At 36.3% G+C, this 22,925-nt stretch overlaps 2 protein-coding genes across 5 annotated transcripts; both read right to left on the bottom strand.

Moving 5' to 3' along the window:
• Positions 1–1,448, bottom strand: LOC8289664 (zinc finger CCCH domain-containing protein 54). 3 transcript variants are annotated; one of them, XM_015726905.2, is made up of 2 exons: positions 1,124–1,448; positions 1–833 (listed from the first exon to the last, which is right to left on the bottom strand). In XM_015726905.2, exons 1-2 carry the CDS (start codon positions 1,203–1,205, stop codon positions 166–168), a joined length of 750 nt encoding a protein of 249 aa, XP_015582391.1. In that variant the 5' UTR covers positions 1,206–1,448; the 3' UTR covers positions 1–165. The 3 variants fall into 3 exon arrangements, with proteins under 3 accessions (XP_015582391.1, XP_015582396.1, XP_015582386.1); XM_015726910.3 differs by having other exon boundaries at positions 1–903; positions 1,124–1,431; XM_015726900.2 differs by having other exon boundaries at positions 1–903; positions 1,068–1,429.
• A 10,597-nt stretch (positions 1,449–12,045) lies between these two features.
• On the bottom strand, positions 12,046–22,484 carry LOC8289665 (polycomb group protein EMBRYONIC FLOWER 2). 2 transcript variants are annotated; one of them, XM_015726019.3, is made up of 22 exons: positions 22,325–22,484; positions 22,064–22,190; positions 21,816–21,963; positions 21,656–21,711; positions 21,167–21,281; positions 20,797–20,956; positions 20,649–20,699; positions 19,671–19,810; positions 18,531–18,593; positions 18,284–18,405; positions 17,880–17,944; positions 17,707–17,759; positions 17,464–17,517; positions 17,321–17,380; positions 16,344–16,390; positions 16,112–16,233; positions 15,211–15,415; positions 14,938–14,986; positions 14,056–14,139; positions 13,859–13,938; positions 12,989–13,078; positions 12,046–12,461 (listed from the first exon to the last, which is right to left on the bottom strand). In XM_015726019.3, the coding sequence occupies exons 2-22, from the start codon at positions 22,099–22,101 to the stop codon at positions 12,338–12,340; spliced, it is 1,926 nt and encodes a 641-aa protein (XP_015581505.1). In that variant the 5' UTR covers positions 22,102–22,190; positions 22,325–22,484; the 3' UTR covers positions 12,046–12,337. The 2 variants fall into 2 exon arrangements, with proteins under 2 accessions (XP_015581505.1, XP_002511018.2); XM_002510972.4 differs by having other exon boundaries at positions 22,064–22,143; positions 22,325–22,483.
• Between the last annotated feature and the right edge of the window lie 441 nt (positions 22,485–22,925).

Here is a 22,925-nt window from a genome sequence, read left to right as displayed (position 1 = left end):
TTAAGAAAAAACAAAAAATTAACAACTTCATTGCAAAGTAAGCAATCTTTACTCACAAAACATACATATATAATTACCGTAAACATATTCATAACCCGCGAATTGTCTAATAAAAATTGTACAAAAATAACTCTTTTCTCTTATTCAAGGAATCACATAATTAATTCACTTAACCAGCTCCGATATCCAATCAAGATGAGGCAAAACATCTTCAGATCCATCAATGCCACCACTAATCTTCCCATCTTCTTCATCCTCATCATCAAAATCAACCCTAACCTTCAAATTCCTCAAACTACTAATCAACAGCTCTGAGACCCCTTCATAACAGCTCCTACCATCCATCCTGACAGGCGCCGGTGTGGACGTGGCACCCTGATCACCGCCCGATCCAAACCCCGACATCCCATCTCTACCGTCCATCCGTGCCCTGTACACAAAAGGACAGGGATATTTCTTCTCGGACCTGAGCTGGTCAGGAGTGTGAGCAAAGAAACAAACCTTACGTTGGCAAAAACGCCCCGCATTGCATGCACGTGTACGGTATCGTGCAGGATGCAACCAGTACTCAAAAACACCGTGCGCGAACTCGCATGTGTCTCCTCTATGGCATTTGCCGTTACGGAATGCAGGGCAGGCGATTGCCGCGTAGTATACCTTTCGAGGGTCACGTCGGGTAGCTTTCTCGCCACGGTGGGCATAGGGGCACTCCGTCCAGTCATGGCTGCGGGTTCTTGTGCAGCGTCTGATCTTGTAGGCGTACATACGGAATTCGTCTGAGCCGTAGATGGCGTTGTGGATGTTATCGTATTGTGCTGGGGTTATGTTTAGCCCTGAAAATGCATAGTCCCCGAAATCATAGAATCTATTGTGATTAGCTGGATTGACTCCTGTCAACATGATCTGAGAAATCTTGAAATTATTGAATTGTTTGTAAATTGCATGCACGTGTAAGGATTCGTAAAGTTGTATGAACAATAGAAAGAAATAGCTAAAATTCTATGGGAAAGTAGCCACAGAGGAATAAATACAGTTCAAGAATGGTAGACCGGGATTGTTATACTTACACTACCATGTATACAAGATACTAGAGTAGAAAACTGATCAAAAAATGAGATCGTACTTCTTGGAGAAAAAGAATTGATCGATGTGTTTGGCTTGAATTTCTCCATAAGAAGTCTAAGAATTGGCAACTTGACAGTCATAAAATCTGATGACCAACAAAGAGAACATGAAGATAAACAGTAAAGACGAGGGAGAAAATGGAGCAATGTATATAAGAGAGAGTAAGAAAGGTGAGGAGGTTTCAAGTATATAATAGTGAGAACAAGAGAGAGAGAGAGAGAGTGAGAGAAGGTGCATTTATAGAGCAATGAAGTGAAGTGGAGTTGAGTTAAAAGCTAACCCATTATGAGTCACATTGGAACTCAATATCCTGACTATTCATCTGACGGTAACAGACGTCCAAAGGGATCACCTGAACTCTGTTAAGAGTAAGCAGGCCTCTTTCTGTTCTCTTCTCTTCTCCGCCATTGGAAAAAAAAAAACCACCTAATTAGTTACCCTCTGTCAGACAGTTGTTAGCCCAAAGAGAAAGCCATTCTGCTCCACTCAACAACTATTTGCCCTTTTGTCGTTTGCCCAGCTTTTGTAAGATAGTAAGCAAGCACCTTAATCTCATTTTTGTCTATATGTTAATTATCGTGGAATGAAATTAAAAATTGGAGATCATGCAGGAAATTAAGCAGCTATATATAGAGATGAATTTGGTATCAATTGAGGAAGTATGCTGCACCAATAGGTTATATTTCAATTTGTTTTAAGACAATAAATGGAAGAAACAGTGTAGCTTCATATAATTAATTATCTTTTATATCTTAAAGAAATTAGAAGTATTTCCTTTCATTAATTGTAATCATGAGTAGAATTTTAGGACTGCCATAAGATAAGCAAATTTAAGGTGGCACGACTAACAATGGTAAGAAGTTAGAGTGCACGTGTTGACTTATATTATGACAAAAAACAGAAATTGGATTCTGCGGTACGCGTGTTAAGGTGCTATGTAAAGAGTTGCATGTCTTAACATATTTGGCAATTACTCGAGCGTTGCTTAATGTCGTCTGGTAACTGATGAGCCATCCACTCCAATCTGCAGATTCCGAACATTTCACGAGCATTTGATGACAAAGTTATTCACATTTCTCAATTCGCCCTAAAGAAATAGTTATGTGTTATCTTGAATCAAATCATTAGTGTAACTTAAATTAAGTTAATAAATTTAGTTTTCTAGTATAAATCTGATATAGAATTTTGATTTCAAACTCTTTAATAGTATTATTTTTAAATAAAAATTATTATATTATTTATAAAATTTATTATATAATATTATTTATAATGATTTTAGACGTGTTCTCAACTATGTGCTGGTTGTATGAATAACTTATGAAACCTCTATAAAAATTGGCTAGCAGAAAAAAGTATTTTATTTTGCATTTTATTGCACACGTGCATAAAAATTTGTATTGAAGTGTTCTATTTTGTGCTTATTAAGTACTTGTGTTAGAGGTTGTGTTATTATTCTTCTTTTCTTATTAATTTAATTATCAATTTCATTGTGGTTTTTCAAATTAACTATTCAATGTGATTTGTGTTGATATTTAGGGATTTGTATCTCTCCCACATCGTTAAGTTATTAATTTTTGAGGAGTATTTCTCCCACATTGCTAAGTTAACAATATTAAGGTACCTTCCAAGCCTATATAATAGAGGCCTCATCTTGTTATTCTATCATCCAAAAATAAGAAAAAAATATTAGAGAGTTAAGTAATTATTTTATTATAAAGAGAGAATTTTAATGTTTTCTCCTTTATAAATAGAGAGTTTGTAACTCCTATTATTTTCTTATAGTAAAATAATTATATCCTTGCCCGTGGTTTTTACCCTAATTTGTTTAGGGGTTTTCCACGTAAATCTGTGTGTTCTATTGTGTATTTTGTCTTATTTTATCTTTATTTTCTTAAATTATTAGCTGTGTTTTGCTCTATCAGGTTCATATTTTTCTACAATTAGTATCAGAGCTTGGTTGACAAGAAATTTTTTAAAATTCGGTGGTTGCAGCTCAGTCTGATCTCTCACATCAGAAGAGGGTTTTTTTGAGGTTTCTTTGGTGCAAAAGAGCTTGTGTGGAGTAGTAAGAATACTTACAATTTAGGGAAGGTTCTGTCTAAGGAGATTGGTATTTAAGAGGTCCGCTTGTGACCCTCCAGTCTTTCCTGAGAACTTACCTAGTGAGTTGTGTTCATTACTGCAGTTCCTTTTACAAGCTAAAAGGCACCGTTTGTGATAGAAGCAATGGCGGCAAAATTTGAGATTGAAAAGTTCAACAGAGTAATTTCTCACTATGGAAATTAAAGATAAAGACTGTATTGAGAAAAGACAATGTCTTACGGCTATCAGTGAACGACCGACAACACTCACAGATAATAATAAGTGGAACGAGATGGATGGGAATGTTATTGCAAACCTTCATCTGGCACTTGCAGATGGGATCTTGTCCAGTATAGAAGAAAAGAAAACGGCAAAGGAGATTTGACCACCTCACTAGATTGTACGAAGCCAAGTCATTACACAACAAAATTTTCCTTAAGAGGAAACTTTACACATTAAGAATGTCAGAATCTACTTCAATGACAGAGCACCTTAATGTCTTGAATACTCTATTTTCTCAACTCACATCTTTGGGCTATAAAATAGAGTCACAAGAACGTGCAGAACTTCTACTCCAAAGTCTACCTGATTCGTATGATCAACTCATCATCAGTTTGACAAATAATGTTGTTACCGAAATTCTAGTCTTTGATGATATAGCAGCCGCTATTCTTGAAGAAGAAAATCGGCGAAGGAACAAGAAAGACAAGCGGTGTTCACAGCGGTGGAAGCCTTGATGGTGATGAGAGGGAGATCAACAGAATGTGGTCCAAATGGGAGTCACAATCATGGTAGATCAAAATCAAAAAGTAAGAAGAATTATAAATGCTACCATTGTGGTAAGAAAGGTCACTTGAAGAGGGATTGTTGGAGTCTGAAGAATTTCAATCCTCAAGGAAATGTGGCATGCACTTCGAATGATGGAAATGTATTGTGCTGTGAAGCAGCAATATCAACTGAGAGCAGGAAGAGATTTGCTAATGTCTGGCTTCTTGACTCAGGAGCAACTTATCACATGACCTCTCGAAGAGAATGGTTCCATCATTATGAACATATCTTAGGAGGATCTGTGTATAGTTGTGAAGATAATGTCTTAAAAATCATAGGCATTGGAACTATCAGGTTAAAGATGCATGACGGTGCAGTCCGCACTATTCAAGGAGTACGACATGTGGAAGGCCTGAAGAAAAATTTGTTATCTCTGGGACAACTGGATGATCTTAATTGCATTATCAAAGTTCAGAAAGGAATCATGAAGATTAGCCAAGGAGCGCTTGTAATTATGAAAGGAGAAAAAATCGCTGCTAATTTGTATATGTTTTTGGGAGAGACTGTGCATGAAGCAGAAGCATCTGTTGCTTCAAGTAGTTCAAGCGAGAAATCTGCAATGGTGTGGCATCAGAAGCTTGGACATATGTCTGAACAAGTCATGAAGGTTCTTGCTGAGAAAAATCTACTTCCTGATCTCACAAAAGTGTCATTACCCTTTTATGAGCATTGCATAACAAGCAAGCAGCATCGACTATAGTTCAATACATCCAATTCTAGAAGCAATGATGTTCTAGAATTAGTTCATTCTGATGTATGGCAAGCACCAGTTTCATCACTAGGAGGAGCTAAGTACTTTTTGTCCTTCATCGATGATTACTCCAGGAGATGTTGGGTGTATCCTATCAAGAGCAAGGGAGATGTATTTGCAGTTTTCAAAACTTACAAAGCGCGGGTTGAACTTGATTTAGGCAATAAGATCAAGTGTTTGAGGAAAGATAATGAAGGAGAATACACAGGTAATGAATTTGATAGCTTTTGCAAGCAAGAAGGCATCAAGAGGCAGTTCACTACGGCATACACTCCTCAACAAAATGGAGTGGCAGAGCGGATGAACAGAACTCTGTTAGAAAGAACTAGAGCATTGTTGGGAGCTGCAGGCCTAAATAAGGCATTATGGGGCCGAGGCGATTAACACACTTTGTTATGTGATTAATCGGTCTCCATCTACAGCAATTGATCAAAAGACACCGATGGAGATGTGGACTGGGAAGCCAGTTGATTATTCAAACCTCCATATATTTGAAAGTCCTGTGTATGTGATGTATAATACCCAAGAAACTACAAAGCTGGATCCAAAATCCAGGAAGTGTTTGTTCTTGGGATATGCTGATGGTGTGAAGGGGTATCGCCTGTGGGATCCCACTGCCCACAAGGTTATAATCAGCAGGGATGCAATCTTCTTAGAAAATAAATTGAAGGGAGAAGATGATAACACTTCAAAAGAAAATTCAGAGACTACAACTATACAGGTGGAAAGAAAGTCTACAGAAGAAGATTCTTCTGAAGCAGCACCAGAGCACGAAGAGGAAGAACCAGTCGAGTTTGAAGAGCCAGCCGAGTTTGAAGAGTCAGAACTTGGAAAGGGAAAACGTATAAAATTTACACTAACCTGGCAGAAAGATTATGATATAGGCGAATGTCGCATCGCCTTCTAACCGAGGAAGGGGAGCCATCAACTCTCCAAGAAGCAATGAGCAGTTCAGATGCATCTCAGTGGATGACAGCAATGCAAGAAGAGATGGAATCTCTACATAAGAACAAGACTTGGGAGCTTGTGCCACTACCACAAGGAAGAAAGGCCATTGGCAACAAATGGGTCTTTAAGATCAAAAGAAATAGTGATGATCAAGTGGAGCATTTCGTGCAAGAATGGTGGTGAAAGGATATGCTCGGAAGGAGGGATTGACTTCAACGAAATATTTTCCCTGTGGTTCGATTAACAACCGCTTATTCTCGAGTAGTCTTGGCGATGTGTGCTACATTTGACTTACATCTAGAGCAGCTAGATGTGAAAACAGCTTTTCTTCATGGAGATCTTAAGGAAGAAATTTATATGCTCCAGCCAGAAGGTTTTGAAGAAAAAGGAAAGCGGAACTTGGTTTGTAGGTTGAACAAATCTTTATACGGTTTAAAGCGGTAGAGGTGTTGGTATAAGAGATTTGATTCCTTCATCATGAGCCTTGGATACAATGAGGACTTAATCTGAGACCCTTGTGCATATTTCTAAAACGCACCGTTTGTGATAGAAGTAATGGCGGCAAAATTTGATATTGAAAAGTTCAACGGAAGTAATTTCTCACTGTGGAAATTAAAGATAAATCTTGTATTGAGAAAAGACAATTGTCTTGCGGCTATCAGTGAACGACCGACAACACTCACAGATGATAATAAGTGGAACGAGATGGATGGGAATGCTATTGCAAACCTTCATCTAGCACTTGCAGATGGGATCTTGTCCAACATAGAAGAAAAGAAAACGGCAAAGGAGATTTAGGACCACCTCACTAGACTGTACGAGGCCAAGTCATTACACAACAAAATTTTCCTTAAGAGGAAACTTTACACCTTAAGAATGTCAGAATCTACTTCAGTGATGGAGCATCTTAATGTCTTGAATACTCTATTTTCTCAACTCACATCGTTGGGCTATAAAATAGAGTCACGAAACGTCGAACTTCTACTCAAAGTCTACCCGATTCGTATAATCAACTCATCATCGGTTTGACAAATAATGTTTATACCGAAAATTCTAGTCTTTAATGATATAGCAGCCGCTATTCTTGAAGAAGAAAATCGGCGAAGAAACAAGGAAGACAAGCAGGCAAGTTCACAACAAGTGGAAGCCTTGATGGTGATGAGAGGGAGATCAACAGAACGTGGGAGTCACAATCATGGTAGATCAAAATCAAAGAGTAAGAAGAATTATAAATGCTACAATTGTGGTAAGAAAGGTCACCTGAAGAAGGATTGTTGGAGTTTAAAGAATTCCAATCCTCAAGGGAATGTGGCATGCACTTCGGATGATGGAAATGTATTATGCTGTGAAGCAGCAATATCAACTGAAAGCAGGAAGAGATTTGCTGATGTATGGCTTCTTGACTCAAGAGCAACTTATCACATGACCTCTCGAAGAGAGTGGTTCCATCATTATGAACCTATCTTAGGAGGATCTGTGTATAGTTGTGAAGATAATGCCTTAAAGATTATAGGCATTGGAACTATCAGGTTGAAGATGCATAACGGTACAGTCCGCACTATTCAAGGAGTACGACATGTGGAAGGTCTGAAGAAGAATTTGTTATCTTTGGGACAGTTGGATGATCTTAATTGCATTATCAAAGTTCAGAAAGGAATAATGAAGATTAGCCGAGGAGCGCTTGTAATTATGAAAGGAGAAAAAATCGCTGCTAATTTGTATATGTTTTTTGGGAGAGACTATGCATGAAGCAGAAGCATCTGTTGCTTCAAGTAGTTCAAGCGAGAGATCTGCAATGGTGTGGCATCAGAAGCTTGGACATATGTCTGAACAAGGCATGAAGATTCTTGCTGAGAAAAATCTACTTCCTGGTCTCACAAAGGTGTCATTACCCTTTTGTGAGCATTGCATAACAAGCAAGCAGCATCGACTACAGTTCAATACATCCAATTCTAGAAGCAAGGACGTTCTAGAATTAGTTCACTCTGATGTATGGCAAGCACCGATTTTATCACTAGGAGGAGCTAAGTACTTTGTGTCCTTCATCGATGATTACTCAAGGAGATGTTGGGTGTATCCAATCAAGAGCAAGGGAGATGTATTTGTAATTTTCAAAACTTAAAAGCGCGGGTTGAACTTGATTCAGGCAATAAGATCAAGTGTTTAAGGATAGATAATGGAGGAGAATACACAAGTCATGAATTTAATAGCTTTTGCAAGCAAGAAGGCATCAAGAGACAGTTCACTACGGCATACACTCCTCAACAAAATGGAGTGGCGGGCGGATGAGCGAACTCTGTTAGAAAGAACTAGAGCATTGTTGGGAGGCTGCAGGGCCTAAATAAGGCATTGATTAACACACTTTGTTATGTGATTAATCGGTCTCCATCTACGTGAATTGATCAAAAGACACCGATGGAGATGTGGGTACCGGGAAGCCGATTGATTATTCAAACCTCCATATATTTGGAAGTCCTGTGTATGTGATGTATAATATCCAAGAAACTACAAAGCTGGATCCAAAATCCAGAAAGTGTTTGTTCTTGGGATATGCTGATGGTGTGAAGGGGTATTGCCTGTGGGATCCCACGCCCACGAGTTATAATCGGCAGGATGTAATCTTCCTAGAAGATAAATTGAAGGGAGAAGATGATAGCACTTCAAAAGAAAATTCAGAGACTACAACTATAGAGGTGGAAAGAAAGTCTACAGAAGAAGATTCTTCTGAAGTAGCACCAGAGCACGAAGAGGAAGAACCAGTCGAGTTTGAAGAGTCAGCCGAAGTTGAAGAGTCAGAACTTGGAAAGGAAAAACGTATAAAATTTACACCAACTGGCATAAAGATTATGATATAAGCGTGATATGTCGCATCTTGTCTTAGCGAGGAAGGAGAGCCATCAACTCTCCAAGAAGCAATGAGCGATTCGGATGCATCTCGGTGGATGGCAATGCAAGAAGAGATGGAAGCTCTACATAAGAACAAGACTTGGGAGCTTGTGCCACTACCACAAGGAAGAAAGGCCATTGGCAACAAATGGGTCTTTAAGATCAAAAGAAATAGTGATGATCAAGTGGAGCATTTTCGTGCAAGAATGGTGGTGAAAGGATATGCTCGGAAGGAGGGATTGACTTCAACGAAATATTTTCCCCTGTGGTTCGATTAACAACTGTTCGAGTAGTCTTGGCGAAGTGTGCTACATTTGACTTACATCTGAAGCGTACTAGATGTGAAAACTTTTCTCCATGGAGATCTTAAGGAAGAAATTTATATGCTCAAACCGGAAGGTTTTGAAGAAAAGGAAAGCGGAACTTGGTTTGTAGGTTGAACAAATCTCTATCACGGTTTAAAGCGGTGCCGAGGTGTTGGTATAAGAGATTTGATTCCATCATCACGAGCCTTGGATACAACAGGACTTAATCTGAGACCCTTGTGCATATTTCAAGAGGTTTGGTAAAAGTGATTTTGTTATCTTACTTGTTGTATGTAGATGACATGTTGGTAGCGAGGCCCCAACAAAGATCATATTGAAGAAATAAAAGGCCATGATTGGCTAGGGAATTTGAAATGAAGGATTTGGGACCAGTGAAACAAGATTCTAGGGATGCAAATTCACCGAGACAGAAACAATAGGAAGATTTGGCTTTCTCGGAAAAATTATTTGAAGAAGGTCTTGCAGCTTCAATATGCAAGATTGTAAGTCAATTTCTACCCCACTTCCTGTTAGTTTCAAATTATCCTCCGAGTATGAGTCCTAGCGTTGAAAAGGAAGGATGGAAATGTCTCGGTACCGTATGCATCGATGGTGGGGATTTTAATGTTCGCGATGATTTGTACACGACCAGACATTGCACATGCAGTGGGAGTAGTAAGTCGGTACATGGCGAATCCTGGTAGAGAGCATTGGAATGCTGTAAAGAGGATCCTAAGATATGTTAAGGGAACCTCAGATGTTGCATTGTGTTATGGAGGATCAGACTTTATTATCAGAGGATATGTTGACTCAGATTATGCAGGTGATCTTGATAAAAGCAAATCTACTACAGGGTATGTGTTCACACTTACTGGCGGAGCTGTGAGCTGGGTATCAAAACTGCAGTCAGTTGTGGCGACATCAACACAAGCTAGTAAGGAAGTAGTATGGTTGAAAATGATGATGGAGGAACTCGGGTACGAACAAGAGCATATTCCTTTATTCTGTGACAGTTAGAGTGCCTTGCATCTCGCAAGAAATCCAGCTTTTCATTCAAAGTCAAAGCACATACGAGTCCAGTATCACTTCGTTCGAGAAAAAGTGGAAGAGGACACTGTGAATATGAAAAAAAATTCATACTAAAGACAACCTAGCAGATTTTTTGACAAAGGCAGTTAACACTGATAAATTTATTTGGTGTCAATCCTCTAATGGCCTGATAAAAGTATAAGCAGCATAGAAAGGCAAGGAAGAAAGAACGGTGTGAAGATCTGACTGATCCTCAATCAAATCTTCAAGTGGGAGATTGTTGATATTTAGGGATTTGTATCTCTCCCACATTGTTAAGTTATTAATTTTTGAGGAGTATTTCCCCACATTGCTGAGTTAACAATGTTGAGGTACCTCCAAGCTTATATAATAGAGGCCTCACCTTATTATTCTATCATCCCAAAAATAAGAGAAAAATATTAGAGAGTTAAGCAATTATTTTATTATAAAGAGAGAATTTTAATGTTTTCTCCTTTATAAATAGAGAGTTTGTAACTCCTATTATTTTCTTATAGTAAAATTCTTTTATCCTTGCCCGTGGTTTTTACCCTAATTTGTTTAGGGGTTTTCAACTTAAATCTGTGTGTTCTATTGTATATTTTGTCTTACTTTATCTTTATTTTCTCAAATTATTAGCTGTGATTTTGCTTTATCATGTTCATATGTTTCTACAATTTGTTTGTGCAGTGATGTTTATCATTCTAAGTGTTGGGTGAGTACCACAATGACAAACTTCGTTATCTTGTTTCACTTTCACAGTTTCACTTATGAGTATGACTAGCTGGATTTCGTTTCTCTTATTTCGAACTCGGTAACTAACTGGTGGGTCACGTATAACAGATCACTTTTATGGATTAAAATTGAAGAAAAGCTGGGGTTCAAAAGCTCACTATAAATAACTGTCATTGTGCCATGTTACTTCACAGAATAAACAAATATCACGGGAATTAGGCAAAAGCACGTCTTAATATTTGGTCTTATGTCATATAATATTGCCCTAGCTAGCTTAATGCATAGTTAATAAATGTCTCATTATTCTAAAATAAGGTAACTTTTCATGAGTCACGACATTGGTTGCAATGCAATGTAAGTACCTAAGCTAACTGATCACATAAATGAGAACAACACAGGTTTTGCTGTTATTAGGAAAAATAAAATATAAAAACAAACAAAATAAGCGAATCCTTACAGAGGGTATGCATACTGAATAATTCAAGTCATACTATTCTTGCATGCGATTCTAGCTTTTAATAATAATAAAAAGATAAAATCATTTATTATTATTTTATTTTGTTATTTAATAAAATTTACTTAATTATGGTAATAATCATTTGATCATATATAGGAGATGAAAGAGTGGTGTTGGTATCACTAAAAGAATAAAGTGGATCGATCCTAGTCCTAGACACGTGATATTGAATTGCATGGTGAGGCGGTTGACTTTTACGTGAAGGACAACGATGCGTAGTTTTGCTTTTATGGCATTGGCATGCAGAAAAACACGTGTCCCTACATAAGTGTAAAAGATTTGTAAGGATGCAAAACCAACTCAAAATTGAGACCTTTCCGTCGCGCCCGCAAGACCTGTTTTCTTAATGGTAAAACGACAATACGACTAAACTAACTCCTCTACTCTCGCCTTACTCTTATCGTTCACTAGGTGCCCGGAGCCACCTTGATCTCTGTAGCCTCCCACTTCACCTTACTGATTCCTTTATGAAAACCTCGCTTAAGAGTTATGAAGGTTAATATATAATTGAATATTTTTTAATGATAATTGAAATATCGATCTAAATAAAAATAAATAAATAGATAAAGAATAAAAGAAAAAGAAATAAAAAAAATGATATACTTTTTCTATATATCTTCTCCCATCATAGATGTAACAGATAAGGTTATGTTCTGGTTGATGCTCCCTTTTATGGGATAATTTTTGCTACATCCTATGGTGGCTTGATGCTATGGGTTTGAATTGAGAGATAAAAAAAGTGTTGACATCTAATTCATGAATTCAAAACATAAGCAATAAGAAAACTACAATAAACCAAGAACCAAAAGAAGCTTAAAATCTCAAGCACAAGAAATGCAATAATAGAAGTAATTCATTGTCTTGATTTTTTTGGTGCGAATGTTTATAAAAAAAAAAAAAAAAGGCTTTGAATTTATTTAGTCACCAAAAAAGGTACAACAATGGAACAAGATAAAAGGCAAAGTAGGCTATCAAACCCCCATGAAGAGAAGTAGGAAAGGCCTCTAGGATTTGACCATCCAAATGAAGAGAACAGCCTTCCTCTTTACTTTTCATTCATTCTTTGACTGCCAACCAAAAAAAAAAAGAAAAAAGAAAAAAGAGGTAATATCTCTAGCTTTTGAGAGGATCTAGATCCTGCTTTTGGTGTTGCTCAAGAGTAATATTACAACTGTTCATGGTACGTGCATCCAGAAGACCATGATTCCATAACTTGATCATAAATAATCTCCAACACCTGTCCACCCCAAAGTAAATTCATATATACAAATGGCAACCCCCATTTGAAAGTTAAAAAAGAAAAGAAAAGCTTAGTCAGGTAAGTATAATAAAGTTGAACATTGATTCATTTATTAAAAAATAAGGCACTATCTTTGCGTGCTTTTATATTTATCCAATTTTGTCTAACCTTTATAATTTTGTCAGACATGAATTTCCTATGTATTAAGAATATAATAATGCTGTAACAAAGAAAATTTAGATTTCTAGTTTTGTGTCAGCAAGGGAGAAGGAATAATCATGGAAGCCACATGCCAATCTTTGCAATTCTTAATTTGTTTCCTTTTCCAACAAGTTGATAATTCAAGCACCAATCATTGGAAAAATTGGATTATATAGTAATTTAAACATTATTTTCTATCTATTACCAAGCAGAGAAATCAAAGCTAAATACATTGTTTTTGGACGATTGAACTGGCAAAGTAAATCGGATGTGTCTAATCTTTTTGGCAATTATCAAATAATATTCAGAAAGAAATAAATTACCAAAGCAGGGCTGGAGCTCGGACAAGATCATGCCCATGTAATCTTGAGAATGCGTCGCATGCCCAAGGGATATGCCCATCTGCCAGCACCCTGCCAGCAAGCAAATCGAACAAGTTCAAGATGAAAACTAGAAATGGACAATTTAAACAGGCATTTCAAAAATTATCAATGAATTATATGAGAAAAACGGCAGGCACAAATTCTTCGTGTTTCAACTTGCTAATAAATGCAAAATAAAGAAACTTCCCAAAGATAACATCACATCCAACATTATTTGGTCAATAAATATATACTTGACTCAAATATGATTAATGGCGACGTAAACAATTATTCGAAAGAAAATTATCTAAGCCATACTCAGGGAAGTAGTAACTGTCCTAGACAAAATTGATTCAAATTATTTTGCAAGACCAAGAAACCAAAGTCGGCCACAACAGGCGAACATTATAGCCAAGGTTATGACTGTAATTAGAGCTAAATGTCAAAATGTACAACATCTCTCCCGGTTGTAGCAAGAAGGAGTTGGTAAAAAGATGTCCCAAACACAGAGCATTTAAATATTGCAGGCTCTAGGAAGGATCCCTTGCATCGCAAGGAAGCTGTTTCCACAGTTGAAGTCCATGAACTTCACATCAATATAAACAATACTGCCATTGTGCAACACTTACGCCTCCAAGGACTGGGGCTTTGTTCATTTTATTAATAGATCGCATGTGACCAACTAAGCATATACCCATACACCACCTTTCCCACCCATTTCCTAGCACCCCAAAGAGAAAAGGCCCATCCAGCTGTATTTTAAAGCTACCAACAAAAATATACCACCATTAGTAAACAAAATAATAATAATAATAGCAAAAAAGACTTTACCGCTGCTTCCTGACAAAGGAGTTCCACAAGTGCATCATTTGTTTCTCATCTTTAGTAACATCCACAAAATCATCAAGCATCTGCAGCATCATATAGCTCATTAATATGTCACCAAACTAATGGAGATATCCCACACAAATATTTTTCAATAAGCAGTACATTGCAGAATGAAAAGGTCGTGCAACTACAAAGCATACCCTTCTATCTTCAAAATCTGCAACGTCATCATCAACTTCATCCTCGCTATCCCGATCTGACAATACTTGCTCAATTTCCATTGGCTTCAAATCCCAAAATAGGAAAAGGAAAAGAAAACGAAAATTTATTTCAAACATCAAGTTGCATATTATCAAAGTAATTATTAGACACTACCATCCTAAATAAGAGGAAGCAAAGCTGAATTATAAGAAACAGTAAACTGCTATTGGATCCAATTAGCATTCTGGCATAAGAAATGTATGAGCTATAAACAGAGACTAAGAAACACTAAAAATTCTCATAACAAGGCACCAAGTCAAAAGAACATGAAAAACAACAGCAATCAGACAGGCATAACCATGACTCTTATTGACATAAAAAAAGATTTTTTAAAAAAAGAAATCCAATTTAAAATGAGTGAAATCATTAACCGCCATTTTCATCCCAATACCCCATACTCATCATCAAAGCCCTGAATAAATAATTGTAGAAAGATTCTCCAGAAGCCACTTCTATTCTCCAATACCGTATATGACCTGCTGCAAACTTTCCAAGAAATTTTCTGAGACAAGAAGCAGAATTTGCACTGTGTAACCTATTTAACACAGGCTGTGCAACTCTACACCGAAAATGTAAGAGAAATGATAGTGTCCCCACAACTTTCAGATCCACTATTTAACTAGAGTGATTTTTCGAAGCTCTTAAACAAGTGCTACTGTCTCTGAAACAAAACCTCACAAAATTTAGGGCTGATCTATTTCAAGAAATAATAAAAAGCAAACAACTGCCCAGTCTGCAAGATAAGCCCAACAATTTAGGACCAGATCAACAAGCAAAACAAATGAAAAAGGGACAGTAATTAAATGCAAGTAATTAATCACCTGAGCTCTATGTGAGTGAAAAAACTGTCGTTTGTGAAGGAGTGTACGGCTGAAAAAGGAAAAAAATAGTAGATTACTAAACCCATATGGTTTTGAAGCTATTCGCAAACAGGTAGCAGGCTATTTCATGGATATATAATCACTAGCCAATACTTTTATTTTAACCAGATGCATAAGGCATACCAACCATCCAATAAATGTTTTACCTTCGCCGAACATGCCTAACAAATGCCAATACTATGCTAAGAGAATAAGAGAAGACTTGACACATACTTCCTCAGATCAGACCGTTCTATAGATAATTTTCTTGTCTTGGCAAATTGCAGCATGGCAGGAGGTGCAAAATTATTTCCAGATCCTGATTGAACAGAGTCAGGATCCGGATATGCACCTGAAACCCCAACAACATCAAAGCTGGAAGGAACATGTTCGGCACATGCTGCAGCACTAATGCTGCCACTAGGCAAATCCTTCCCACCTGAGATACAAGCATCCAAAATAGTCTTCAAAAGTACACACCACAATAAAAACATGTAATAAAACTACATATACCTAGAAAATAATCGCAGGTTAATACGTTAAGCATCTGTTGCAAACAGTTAGCAAGTAGGCACAAAAGTAAACATTATGTATATATGCAAAGGACCACGTATTCAACATTTCCTGCTAAACACCGACCCTTGCACAGAAAAAGGATAAACAATGCAGAAATAAAATTCATTAGGTTTGATTTTTTGGTTTTTTGTTAATAACGATTTATTGTTCTCAACTTTGATTTTGACCCCTAATGAAAATTGCTTGAATATTTGTGGATTTTCCAAGCATGTCCCCATCATGGAAGAAAGAGAAGCAACAGTTCTTTAGGTTGCAAATAACAGAAAACTCCATCTGCCCCCCTGGTTATTGGTAGTTTGCTTTCACAATTATGGTACATGATCATGCATGGAGTCAGATTCTCTTTTTAATTTAATATTCTTGCCCCACATTACCAATGTCTAAGACTTTACTGTAGTCATTCATCACAATTTAAACATCACTAGATCACTTGAAGAAGGATATATGAAAGATCATAGTAGTTATGCATCAAATTATTCTTCAAATTCTATTAATATTCCATTAGAAGGATACCATCCATCAGAATGTATATAATCGGCATAAGTAAAAAACTGCATACCATCAGCCTTATCCAGAATACCAGAGGCACCAATGCGGGAGATCGACTCATGAATGAATGGATGTACATGCTTTGCATTATGAACAAGTTTCTTGCGTCTTTTGTGCCTTGGTTTCTTTGAGCTGCAAATACATGCACACAGCCATTGGATCCAGTATATTCTCAACTATAGACACAAATTTAAAGCACAGGCAACTTATGAGTTCACGAAATAAAGTAATCTGACACACACCAAAAGAAGAACGTTTGCTGCTTTGGATCAACGCCATCAGCAACAATCTGCACAAAGAACAATAAGATTTATTTTTAAGAGCAAATACACAAAATATAAATTCCTACTTAGCAGTCAGCATGTCCACCAACATATCCATCAATTTCACATTTAGCAGTTAACATGTACTCCTTGATTCCCGGAAGTCACTAATTCACCATGTATACATTAATATATGGTAGAAATTAAGAGATGGCATGGTTTCAGTCATGATGGAAATTGATAAAGTCGCAGACCATTGACAGCATCCTACAGAGCATCACGAGAATCTCCCTCCAGAAAATGACAACCTCCCTTTTGATACAAATCCTAATGGACCTAAGAAGGAATTTTTGACACAAGGAATCCAAGTTTTTGAGGTTTATATCACCTTTGTAAATCTCCCCATTGATGCAAGGAGAGCAATATAACTCTGGTGTATGAAACACCAGAATTACAGTAACTGTACACATAGTACAGTTAATTTGTTGCATGATAAAGATATTACTATTCATCCAATGCCAAACAATGTTTCTAGTCATGATGGGAGACTTAATTTTACAAATAGGCAACTCATCCACCTACTTATGAATGAGTAACTGAATAGTAACATGGGTATACACATTGCAAATCAATTCCTTAATGAGATATTGTCAGTCAGTATGGTTAGTTAAAGAACCAATGAAGTTTCAAAAGAAGACAATTGGTAACAGTTCAAACTTCAGAAGGCAATGATTGTATAAGGTGGCGCTGTTAAAGATCGTTATGCAATCGTAAGCAATCCGGCAAAATATTTGAAACAAACAAAGGCATTTAAGATCTGGAAAAGGTTTTCCACTTCTGGTAGATTAGAAAGTTCCTCCCAACATTCCTATCAATATTGTTAGAAGTCAACACTAACAAAGTACCACAAGCATCATTCAGAAAATAACAATATCATAGAGAAAAAATATTCTGACCTCAGATCTCCAGATATCAGTCTTCACTGATATATTTACAGCTTGAAATTCTTCGGTAACCTACGACATCCCAGGTATAAGTAATCAAGGTTTATAAAGACATAAAAAATCAGAACTCATCGAGATTCCTGAAGATTACCAACCCAAAATTCAAAGTTGAAGAGATCGTGTGATGAAGGCAAATGATATCTGAGACCCTATGGAGAAATTCAAGGGGAGGAAAGGTGAATATCCAATGTAAAAGTTCAGCCAAAGAAAAAAAAGGAGTAAAAGAAAGAAAGAAAAGCAAAGATGAATAAACATCAAAAGATAAAAAATGGAAGTCTATTTCAGTTTAATCCAAAGAAATCAACAACAGTACATTCAAATGCCAAAATTGTTCCAACCTTAAAGCTCACACATTTTACCAAGCAGAATGGGCAAGAAAAATCTTCAGTTACTGCAAGATAAATATCCAAAGCATTATGGTCATATACATACATATAAAAAGTTAGGGAAGAATAGTTAAAAGAACTTGAAAACAGGAAAAAAAGAAAAAGAGAAAGAAAATCAACAGTACCTTCAGTCTTTTGCAACTTATTATTGTAATACCTATAGTTGAAAATTACATTTCCAGCCCTCAGCCTAAACAATACAAGTAATGAGAACATTCATGATATGCATAACTGAGCAAAGAAATAATTTCAAGACAGGAGTAACCAAAATAAACAACAGTATAAATGCACAAGCTTTTCATAGCACAGAATTTACAGTGAGACAAATACAGCGAATGAAAATCGAAAACATTCTAAGACTAAAGAGGACCTAGTCAGACATTTGAGAAATGGCAAACAAATTACCCTTCTTACAATACCCTTCCCAAACTAGAGTCCAAACTCAAAAGGATTGTGATTGCATTAAGAAATTAATATTAGTTGGCCTCCCATATCAAGTAGGCATATATTAAGAGATACCAAGGATTACCTAATAATATGAGATAGAGATGAAGAAGACATGTCACTGCATGTGTATGATTGATATGGAGATTTTTCTTTAGCCCCAACCTCTTCTGCAGAAATGTTGACTTGAAGGTGTTGTGATGTATTCTTTGGACACCCAATCAAGCAAAAGTGGCATGCATCTGTCAGCAACTTCATCTAGCAATATATACAAGAGAAGAAAGAAAAAGCAAATCCGAACTCAAACTGCAGGCATTGAGGACAGAACATACCACAGTTTCCACACTACATGGAATTTGAACTGAAAGACATTTGTCCTCATTCAAACAGATTAGCTGCAAGAGAAAACACAAAATGGTACTCAAAAAGTTCAGAATATAATCAAACCCCCAGAAAAACTTCTAAAAACATAAAAAAAATGCATAAAATGAACAACCAGCATTAATCCCAGTTCAACTACTTCAGGTTAAATCTACTTCTTAAACAAGTCAACATCAAAGGGCGAGAAAGTGGTGCAAGCTTGCTAGCAGTTAGCCATTTTACACAGGCCATATTGGGCTAGCTTCCATAGTTTAAAAGGTAATAAGGCGAGCAGAGGCCAGCTTGGCTAGTCAGATTAATGAACTGCTCACAAGTCAATGGCTAGTTCAATTCTTTGAATAATTGGCCATGTCCAAAAAACTGGCCTGAAACCAGTTTTACTTTGAAAAATAAGCAAAGCCAGCAACTTAGAAACCTAGCACCTTTTCTCCATTGTTAGTGTGAAAATGTTGGGAAGAGTGTCAATATATGAACACTTGCTCTTTTTGTTGCAATAAAGGTGGTGACTGATAATACATGTGGGAGCATGACATGGGGATGGTGACCACCCATATGCATAATAGAATAATGAGATAATATCACAGGCACTTTATTTCAGATATATAGCATTATTTAGGATCTCAAGCTAGTTGTTCAACCTTGCCACTCTTAGTCTATGCTGTTAAAGAAATATGATGGCATAGAACTGGGAAACATCAGCTGAAGCTTGTTCTCCTGCCATTCCCACTTCATCCATCAAGTCTCTCAATGAGTTAAATCTCTTAGAAGTCATTATTTTTTCTTGGTTCATCTACGATTTCCCATTGTAGCTTGGTTGCCTCAGCCTTAATCAACCAAGACCATAGGCATTCAATCTAGCATGCTATCATTGCTAAGAATGCAAATTCGTCATAAATCACTCGAGCATCAAAAGTATTCTGCACAAACATGTTTTGGCCTTTCATTCAAGAACCCAAAGTAAGTGTTGCATGGTGTTGCCTCCAGCTGGTATGCAATCACATACCAGGTCTTTGATATAAAATAAAAGGCCACAAACAAAAAGTAAGAAAAATATTTAACTAAATAACTGAAAGAAATAACTAGTGCCATACCTTCAAGAAGCATGATTTCATGTCAACCTGTGATGTCACCTCCACTCTTTGTCCCAAACTCAAGTTTGGCGACTTCTCCCATGACATACAAAGTGATTCCAGCGGCAAAGTGCCCAATAGGCAGCATCCTCCAACATTTTCTATCATGAAATGCTTAAATTAAAATGGGAAATTGTTTTGGAGACTTCCAAGGGGGAAAAAAAAAAAAGAAGACTTGCTTCAAGAATAGAGAGGTGTTACAAAATCTAACTTATTTCCATGATGCTTTTATTTACCACATATCACATTATCAGCTGCATGTACGCTAATCCAAACAAGTCTAAAATGCATAATGTCATGCTAAGGCATGTTTTGTTATTCAAAGGAACATTTACGCACCAGTCAAAAGGAAGAGCATCCATCAAAACAAGAAAAATGCTATGTTGTCTAAAAGGATACAAGATATGCCCTTGTAAACCATAGTATGGATTGTATATAAAATTATTAAAGCAACTCAGGTAAGATAAAACAGAAAGATTTAGCAGACTCTGCTTGGAGATAAACGGTTGTGAAATGGTACAAAAACAACCAGTAGTTTAGCTGCTCCTCACAATTACTCTAAGGTCCTAATGTGTTATACTTCTGTATCTTTCCAGAGACTCCATTTTAGTAACTAACCATGTGATGGATTAACAAACAAAGATTTCCTATTTACCTAACATGTCTACCGAAGATCTCATTCCCATCTACTGCAGCTTATTTACATCAAATTCAAAATTTAGTCTTTTCCTTATAGCCATCCCATATGATGTAACTTCTTCACAAATTTATCATTTACTTTCCATTTGTACATTGTAGATGTCTTCAACTTAAACCAAACCACACATAGATGTTTCTAAAGGGTTCCTATATTAGGCATGCATCATAAATTTTCACCATTAAATGATCAAGAAACAGTTAAGGAACAAAAGTATATCTCACATGCAAACAGTTCCATACCCAAATGACCCTTGGTTAAATCAACATCATGCATAGAACTTTGGGCTCCAGCTGCAAGAATAAAAAGCAGAAAGATACAAAAGGTTAGATGGAGCTTTCCAGTGAAAATCATCATCAAGTTTTAAATATAACTCATATGAATGCCTACCAAAGCTAACAAACACGATAGCAAGTGAGCCAGATTTGGCCTCCAAATCTAACTTATTAATCTCAGGTAGAACAAAATTTGCTTGAGCTTGAGCACTCCCCTCAACTCCAGCGAAGTTTGTCAAAACACACGCTCGGTGAAAGCGATATACTGCAGAATACTTCATTTTGGGATAAAAAGGAAAAAAATCATAAAAAACAGGAGCAATAATGACAATAGAGAATGCGGAATTACCAAAAATAAAAATAAAATAACAATAATTAAGAAAAACAGTTCCAATGCTGATCCATTTGGCTTGGACAATAAGCAAAAATTTAAACAGAAATTTTGAAAGAAATTAAGAAAAAGGAAGAAGAAGTTCCATTCATACCTCTGAAACCCCAAAGTCAGAAACTGCTCTTGCCAATAAAATGTACAAAGGAAACAGACTATGAGAAAGTACACCTCCATTCAGAGCCCCAAAGAGAGAAATCGTTACTTGTATTCTATATCATTCAAAGAAAAGAAAATATAGTTAGTACTTAAAATCTCAATTGTGCTTAAACTTCAACTGAAAAGGCACTTAAAGCAACTAAAATCAGCTGATATCATCAAATTCGTAGGCAATAGAATGATCATAATCAAATAGACCAAAAGCATAGTAATTCAATAACAAAGAAACAGTGAGTAGGCCTTGTTATGAAGCACCAATGTCCCATTGAAACTTAACAAATCAATTTTCCTTGGTATTTTAAGCTCAAAGTACTTCTAATGCAAAGCAAACCAAAAACAAATAAATAAATAAATAAAGTCTCCTTTACATTATTAAATAACTTCCTAAATATAAATAAATAAAAGTTGTAGCGAAACAAAATTTTACCTCCTTTTGTGCTTTGCCTGTATTTTGTAGTTCAAACATCTTTGGAGAAATGATGGCTAAAACATCAAAAATACAAACACAAAATTATTTTTAAAAAATAAAATAAAATAAAAAAACAAATTACAGAACACCACAAAAACGCTTAAAATGATTTAATTACATTTCGAATGGCGCGACGCTGGAGGATGTTGTAGAGTTCAACAGGTTTGCAATAAGCAGAAAGACTCTCTTCAGCTGCCATTTCTTCTTCTTCGGATAAATGCAATCTACCATCTTCGCGGCACATTTGATCCGTGTTTCTTGTATATCTTCAATTTCACCAACATAACATAAATTAAATTCAAAAGTAATACTTAAACAACTTTTCTAGTAGAGTTGTTACTATTCAGGGGAAGAAAAAAAACATACGATGAAGTTTCGCGAGCCACTAAAGGGATGCCCGGCATTCTTCGTTACACTATGTCAAGTAGTGTATATGGTTCCCATAGCTACAAAAGATAATTTTGTTTGAATTACAGCTTCTCTTAATCAATACCTGCAATAAAAATTAATTCCTGATGTGGAAGTCGATTCTGAGGTTTCTTTTTTTTTTTTTTTCGGTTCTTAAATTTGGGCAGAATCTATAAAGCGATAAAGAAAACCCTAAAGACAAACGCGAAATGCGCGCACCTGAAACTTGTGTTCAAATTTTTCTGTTGATTGAGACGCGGAGAATTTATCGGTTTAGCTATCGACGAAACCATACGACACTAAACAGACTCTGATATTAACAAAACCATAGAAGAAATGAGGGAGAGCAGGAGACGCCAATTTGATTTTTGTAGAAGGCATCCAAAAAAACAATTGAAATAACATTTAATTACAGAAAACTCCTTACTGACTTGCCTGTTTTTAGTCGGTACCCAACTATTTTAAGTCTGGCAAAATAAACCCTTGTAGCATCAAGGATTGCTTATTTGGTCCCTGATGTTACTGTTTTCTTCTATGGTCATCCTACTGATTTGCTGGATCCTTGAGAAATACTTATTCAAACCAAAAGAGCTTATCTACTTAAGAAATTATACAGTTGAATCCTTATTGCCATAGAAGATTATAAAGTATTTTATGGAGTAAAAAAAGCCCTTTTTCTTTTTAGTTCTATGTCTATTCGCATCATTAATCTTATAATATTGTAAAAGAAATTAATTATATCATTTAAAATAATGTAATTTAAGCTCTCATGGACCTGATAAAATTAGTTAATTCACATCAATTATTTCTTTTAGGTTCT

This window comes from Ricinus communis, chromosome 4, assembly GCF_019578655.1.
Source record: "Ricinus communis isolate WT05 ecotype wild-type chromosome 4, ASM1957865v1, whole genome shotgun sequence".
Classification (NCBI taxonomy): domain Eukaryota; kingdom Viridiplantae; phylum Streptophyta; class Magnoliopsida; order Malpighiales; family Euphorbiaceae; genus Ricinus; species Ricinus communis.
This window is presented reverse-complemented; position numbering and strand designations above follow the sequence as displayed.